The sequence below is a fragment of the Penaeus monodon genome, chromosome 38 (assembly GCF_015228065.2).
Source record: "Penaeus monodon isolate SGIC_2016 chromosome 38, NSTDA_Pmon_1, whole genome shotgun sequence".
Lineage (NCBI taxonomy): Eukaryota > Metazoa > Arthropoda > Malacostraca > Decapoda > Penaeidae > Penaeus > Penaeus monodon.
The window spans coordinates 550870-558255 of NC_051423.1; the positions used below are offsets into that span (position 1 = coordinate 550870).

Here is a 7386-nt window from a genome sequence, read left to right on the forward strand (position 1 = left end):
TTGAGAGAAAATCCGCAGTGTTATAGTTTTATTGGGGGCAAATATAGTCCTTATTGTTGAAGAACTCAATTTTACATAGCAGGAGATTCATACCTTGAGTGGCATGTCAAATAGTTACCAGTGCAGATTAGCTAGATGAGACATCATTTTATTTTTATTTTTGTACTGTATTTACAAGGGGTAACCTTTTAAATCTTGATGTTCCACCTTTTGGTAACTATTTGACATGCCACTCAAGATATAAATCTTCTAGTATGTAAAACTGAGTTCTTCATCGATAAGGATTATTGTCCTTATCGTTGCCAAGGGGGTAGGAGGGAGAGGAAGTTATTGTTAAGTTGTTTTTCATGATATTTTATCTATAAAGAAAAAAAAAAATCATCCACTCATGATTCATTAAAACACATTAACATTGAGGAGAAGAATAAATGATTCTTGCTTATGTGGTTGGCTGTAGGTGTTTAGTTTGCATATTTGTTTCAGAATGTCAAGAAGAAAAATCCTTTGATGGGTATGAAGGTTCTTGAATTGATAATTTTATGTCTTGTCTTTTAGATAAACAAGTGTCAGATTATAATGAAAAAAACTATACTTATTTATTGTTATCAGAATTATATTTAATTATAATACACCTGCCATGATCATCTCATCACAACTGTCTTTTGCTACCAGGGTGATTCACCTCGCATGAGTAGAAGCATGAGCTTAGCGATGTCACAGGCTGGAGGACAGAGCATAGAGGGACCCCATGGGCCTCCCCAGCCAGGAACCGTTGTGCCAACACAGCGTGCCGAAGCATCAAAGGCCATTGTTGGGGGTAAATCTATTGGAGAGAATTATGCTTTCTCAGGAGTCCACCATATTTTTGACCAGGTAAGAGTCGCTCTCTAAATTTCTTCTGTTATTTTTTGCAGCAGTTAAAGTACCAGTGTTCATGTGTTCCTTTTGATATGATATAGACATGACATTTTGATACCATTCAAGGAGTACAAGAAGATAATAATTTTTACACTTCTTGAAGCTCGCTAAATACCACCCACCCTTTTCCTTCAACCAGCACACAGATAGTGTCACAATGGTTAAATTTGCACACAACGACCAGGGCCTCCTAGCCTGCTCCTCATTGGATGGAACACTCTCTATATGCCAAGTAGCCGAGGGACAGCCTCGTGTCCTTCATACTCTGCGTCACCACAATGCAGGAGTCACAGGTGAGACCATATGTAGTCTGCTATTTCATGCTTGTAGGTTGTGTATGATATGTATATTATTATAATCGTTTTTAAAGATTTAAGTACTCTGTTTATATATGTGTTTTTATCACATTGTGAGAACTTACTACCCTTTTTGTTATATATTTTTTTCCCAGAATAATGTTTTTTGATTACTGGTTTCAATAGATATGATTTCATACCAGATTATTTATTTAATATATTTCCATTTCTATTCATAAGATAATTATTTTATTGCTCTCCTGTTGTGTTTTGGGTTTTTATTTGTGTATGAGGTTAATTATCTCATAATTATCTTATATACAATTATTAGGATTATTTTCTAATTAGGAATGAAGGAAAAGGTATATTGTATGATGTTGGATTATTATTTACAAATTTCCTCCTTACATTTTAGTTTTTCATTGTTCAGTAAAATGTTTTTATTTCCTGTAGGCTTTGATTGGTCGTCAACAAATGACCTCCTGCTGTCTGGGGGAGAGGATGGGGTGGTGTGTCTCTGGAGTTCATCGAGTGGAGAATGTCTGCGCACTGTTAGCGACCAGTCTGGGGCCAATGTTCTATCCTGCGTCTTTCACCCCTTCAATTCCAATTGGGCTGTTGTATCCTTTATTATTATTATAAGAGTGGAATGTTAACTTCCATAAATTTTTAATGTTGTGTCAGTAGTTCTCATGAGGTCTATAGGAGGCATACATTAACTTTCATATTTTTGTGTTAGAAAGAAAAGCCATATTTTCTTTTGTCTATTGCTTACTTTTAAAAATTTACTTCATGAATTTAGTTTAGAAGACATTACCTGTTCCAAAATGTTGCATTCTTTAACAAGTTCCCTCCAGGTAGGTAATAGTAATGGACTAGTACAAGTCCTGAATATGTCAACTGGCCATTATCCAAAAGGGAGGAACAAGCAAGGTAGCAGGCCAAGTAACGGCACTAAATTTTGACTCCTCTGGCAAGACGCTCTGGGCTGGTGATGATAAGGTAGAGATTTTGAGTCTTCTTGGGCATTCTGTTAGTGAAAATATAGTTGTTTATTCCAAAGAGACTATGTTACTGGTCACAACTTACTGGATGTATTTTTATCTCTGTACGTTTGGAGACATTTTGTATTAATCTGGATGCTATATATCAACCAGGGAACGATTGTGTCGTTTCTTTTCGACCTTGGGAGTGGATGTCTTAAGAAGGGCAAGAGGTGTGTGGTGCAAGAAGGCGCTGCCATTACCAGCCTGTCTGCACGCACGTGGGCAAGCAGAGAGGCTCCCAACCCAACTCTCCTCGTCAGTGCAAGCTGCAATGCTTTGCTGCTGTACAGGTACTGTGGTTTTAGTTAGCTCATTGGTCTGTTGTTGCTGGTTTTCTTTAGAGCTTGATTTTAGTTTTCTTGATTAAAGGATTCTGGAACTGCATGGGAGAGTTAGATTTTTTTTTTTAATGATTTCTCATGGTGATTTTCAAAATGAAAAATGTTTGTTACTATTTTTTTCAATTGGGGTTTTGTCTATTAATGAGAATGATTGCAAGATTTTATTGATTTTTTAAAAATAAGAAATATATATAAGACAGTTAATCCATACTTTTTTTTTTTTTAATCTAGGCTAACTATTAGCAAAAAAGTGTAGTTTGTGAATAACCAAAATACTATTTATTGCACAAGAGTAAGCAAAACAATATACATAATATCCAAATAGATTATGAAAAGAGAAGTAATTATACACTAATATATACCTTATGCAGAGTGGCAGACAAAGATGGTGGCTTGCGGTTGAGACGTAAATTTAATGTGGCTCACATGTACCAGCCGGTGAGGTCGACCTTCTGCCCCCTCATGTCCTTTAGGCAAGGAGCCTGTGTAGGTGGGTACTCATTTTGGTCTTTATGTTATGCATGTTTGTGGAGGGTAGTTGAATTGAAACGAGGGACTGATGTTACTCTTATTTTTTGAATAATGCATATTTATTTTTCTTATGTTTATGTGTGTACATATATGCACTTTTCCAGGCTATTTTTTTTAATTTTAATTTTTTTTTATATTTTTTTTTATAGTGTAAAACACATAATTTAATTCCCAGAACAATAATTATATTGTCCTATGCAATATACTGTATATACTTATGTCTATTCCTGAAGTAATCAACAAGTACACTTCATTCCCAAAGTTACTGGCTGTGAAGACTGCAGCGTCCTGTTCCTTGACGTAGAGCGAGACCAGCGCCCCCTCATCAATCGCCTGCAGGGTCATGCAGCTCCTGTTCTTGGCGTGAGCTTCAACTACGACGAGTCTCTCCTCGCCACATCAGATGCCACGGGCCTTGTCATTGTCTGGAAGAGACAGTAGCTAGGGTGGAAAGAGTGAGAGTGTGTGTGTGTGTGTGTGTGTGTGTGTGTGTGTGTGTGTGTGTGTGTGTGTGTGTGTGTGTGTGTGTGTGTGTGTGTGTGTGTGTGTGTGTGTGTGTGTTTGTGCGCTTCATGTGAGTGTGGGTGTAAGAGTAAGAGTGCGAGTGCATGTGCGTGTGCGGGTGCGAGTGTGAGGGTGAGAGCGAGTGGGTGTGTATGTGTACATGCATGTGAGTGTGTGTGTGTGAGTGTGAGTGTGAGTGAGAATGTGGGTGGATGTGGATATGGATGGGGATGTAGATGTAAGTGTGGGTTTGAGTGTAGAAGTGTCTGCATCCGTCAATGTGGAGAACCCAGGAAGTTTCTTCTGTACAGATGATTATATTGTTATAGGAGGTAAAAAGTTTTGTTGAAGTCTTGTGATTCTGAAGAGATTAGGACAATATTTTGTGATAGCTTGATGAATATGTACAAAATCTTGTCTTTAGGACTTTGGGGCTTGCTGTAGCAGAAAAAGCATCTCTGCTACAGAAGTGAGGATGGTAATGTCAATGGAAATAATGGGTAAAATGTCAATATTCGTAAGAGAGGAAGTGGAGTGTGTGGATTTGTTCGCACAATACAGACATCTTTTGTATTAGTATCAATTCTCTTTTATAGGTTGTGATCTAGTGTTTTAATTGCTTACTTCAGAGAAATGAATTTTCTGTGAAGGAATGTGGCATGAATATTTGATGGTCGAATTTTTACTGCCTAAATACTTTTAATAATTTATGCAGTTCATTCCATTGAAAATATATATTAATAACATTCCCTTATATGAACAAAGTTGTATATGACTCAGATATAAGGATCAAAGCCTTTTAACTAATGTATATTGTTATGGGTTTATTATATACAATAGGTAGGGTTGAAGAGTCAAAAAAATAAAACATTGGTAATGCCGTTTTCCTGTCCAGGCTTGTACTAATAGTATACAGTGTCTGCAGGGAATAACTTTGTCCTGAGATAATTCTCCACAATGTTTTTACACTTAGAGTTTATGAGAAAGAGGCCTTACTCTTAGGCAGTGATCCAATAGCTGTCCGTCCTCTTGCCTTTTAAGAAAGTGGTTTGTTTGTCGATGTTCGAATGGTCGCCTTGGGATGCAGAGGAAAAACGAAGACTGATCTTTGGAAAAGTGCCAATTTTTTTCTTAACAGGATATGGAGAAATATATATATATTTTTTTTGTGGTCTGGTAAAAGATCAGAACAATAGGATTTATGGTGACGATGTACTGTGCTTGTAATGCTAGGATAGCCTTGCTCATGTCTTGTTTCTAAAGAGAATTAACCAACACAAAAAAATTTTCATACTGTGATTGAAAGGTCATTGCTTATGCAGGGTAAAATGCGTGGTGTAGTTGTAGATGTATCTGTTAAAACTATGTAGCGGATATTTGAACAGAAATATATCTTTTATGGGATGACAGAGACTAAAAATGATTTGTTGCACTTTATTTCAAGATATTAAGACAATACAGAGAGATGTATTTATGTTATTAAATAAATAATGCCAAGAACTCACTGTTAAGAAAATAATTTTCTATTTATTATCACTAATTTGTTACAAGAAGTGTTTTAGAGAAAATATTTATGATTTTGAACTTATAAGCCCTACTAAAAATATAAACTTTTTTAAAAAAAAAAAAAAAAAAAATTATATCAGTCAAAAAAAAAAAGTTAACATTTTTTACTAGAAAATATTTATGATTTTGAAATGATAAGCCGTAATAAAAGGATATATAAATGCTTATATAATTATTAAGCACTAAAATTAACATCAGTCAAAAAAAGAGAGAGAAAAAAGTTAACATTGTTTACAAGATTTTTTGCAGTTTTCCAACATATATCTGGGGTTACTTACACACTGGCCAGAATTTGCCCAGAACTCGCAGTGTATAGATTGATCCAAACAGCGGGGATTATAACCTATAAAATACATACATGCACTTAATAAAATAGTGTACTGTAATAAAAGACAAGACGCAGATTTAAAAGTCTTTAGAGGGAAAAATATTAGTCCTTTAAAAACTTATGAAGTATTCATTAATGAAAAAAAAATCTTTTTTTCCCGTTTATTTTAGTAAACGCAAAAGAATTTTTTTCCCCTCCTTTTCCTCAGAAAAAGAAGAAAAAAAGAAAAAAGAAAAAAAGCCAAAAAAAAAAGAAAAAAAAACAAAAAAATTTTATCTATCATTAATCTATCTATCATTTCTATCTTCTATCTGTTATCTACTATCTATCTATCTATCTATCTATCTGATGTACCACAGACCTAATCCCCATTATATTCCAAAAACAAAAACTGAATAAATCCTTATTGTGAAAGTTGACAAAATAATAATTAAAAAAATAATAAATTTTAAAAAAAATAATAATAATAAAAAAATAATAATAATAATAATCTAATAATAAAAATAATAATAAAATTTAAAAATAATATAATAATAATAATAATAATAATAATAAAACTCGTACTGACCCGCAGGCAGACATGATACGCATGAATATCTGCAGAAGCGCAGCATGAAGGCCCTGTTGGCGGCGCACTCTCCTGCCTCGGCCCAGAAGGCGCAGTAGATGTGGTCATCGAGGCAAGGGTCGTCTGTGGAGAGGGGGGGGGGAAAGGGGGGAAATTTTTAGCTTTCTTTCTCTTTAATAGTGTGTGTGGTGGTGTTGTGTGTGTGGTGTGTGTGTGTGGTTGGGTGTGTGTGGTGTGTGGTTGCGTGCGTGGGTGTTTGTGGGGGTGGTGTGTGTGTGTGGGTTCTGGTGTGTGTGTGTGTGTGTTGGTGCGTGCGTGGTGGGTGTTTTGTGTGTGTGTGTGTGGTGTTGTGTGTGTGTGTTGTGTGAGAGAGAGAGAGAGGAGGGAGGGGGGAGGGGGAGAGAGAGAGAGAGGGGAGGAAGAGAGAGAGAGGGTGGAAGGGGGAGAGAGAGAGAGAGAGAATGTATGTATGTGTGAGACAGAAGATGGTTTAGTATTTAAAATTTTTATATCCCCTTTTTTAGGAAAATATGAAATTAAGTAGTATAAATTAAGCCCCCTTTTTCCCCCATTTTAAAGCTATTACAGACACCAAAAAAAAAACTAAAAAAAAATATATTAGTTATCCCCTTATTGTAACAAAATAAAAACGTTATAAAAAGAAGGGGGAACTAAAATTCAAAGTCCTACGTTATACTTTGAAAAAGAAGGGAATAAGGGAGGGAGAGAAGAAAGGAGGGAGGGAAACAGAGAGAAAATAATATAAAATCATATCTATTAAAAATGATATGTATAGTAAAATAGGAAAAAAAATATAGAAAAAAAAGATGATAAAGGGTGATGATAAGATATAGATAGATAGATAAGAAAAAAAAAAATGATAGTATCAAAACACACACTACCACCACCACACAAAAACACCCCCCACACCACACACACACACAAACCCCCCACACACACACACCCACACACACACACACCCCCCACCAAAAAACACACACTATTTAAAAAGAAAAAGCTAAAAATAATAAAAAATAATAACAATAAAAACAAAAACAACAAAAACAACAAAAAACAAAAAAAATAATAATAAAAAAAGTAATAATAATAAAATAAAAATAATAATAATAATAATAATAATGATAATAATAATAATAATAATAATAATAATACTCCTGAAACTCATGTGCCCATTTCACGACCTGACCTTTGACCTTCCTAAATCAAGCCACACCTTTATGTCGTATTAACAGATCTTCCTATTCGTGAGTCTTAAACCTTCTATCCG

At 35.0% G+C, this 7386-nt stretch overlaps 1 protein-coding gene across 1 annotated transcript in view; it reads left to right on the forward strand.

The window, feature by feature from the left end:
* LOC119597035 (WD repeat-containing protein 13-like) overlaps positions 1 to 5155 on the forward strand; it is a 12195-nt gene extending 7040 nt beyond the window's left edge. Inside the window, 8 exon segments of the mRNA XM_037946472.1 lie at positions 673 to 873; positions 1058 to 1211; positions 1668 to 1834; positions 2072 to 2128; positions 2130 to 2216; positions 2372 to 2550; positions 2973 to 3091; positions 3395 to 5155. Of these exon segments, the coding sequence (XP_037802400.1) occupies positions 673 to 873; positions 1058 to 1211; positions 1668 to 1834; positions 2072 to 2128; positions 2130 to 2216; positions 2372 to 2550; positions 2973 to 3091; positions 3395 to 3573 (1143 nt within the window). The 3' untranslated portion in view covers positions 3574 to 5155.
* The last annotated feature ends 2231 nt before the right edge of the window (positions 5156 to 7386 follow it).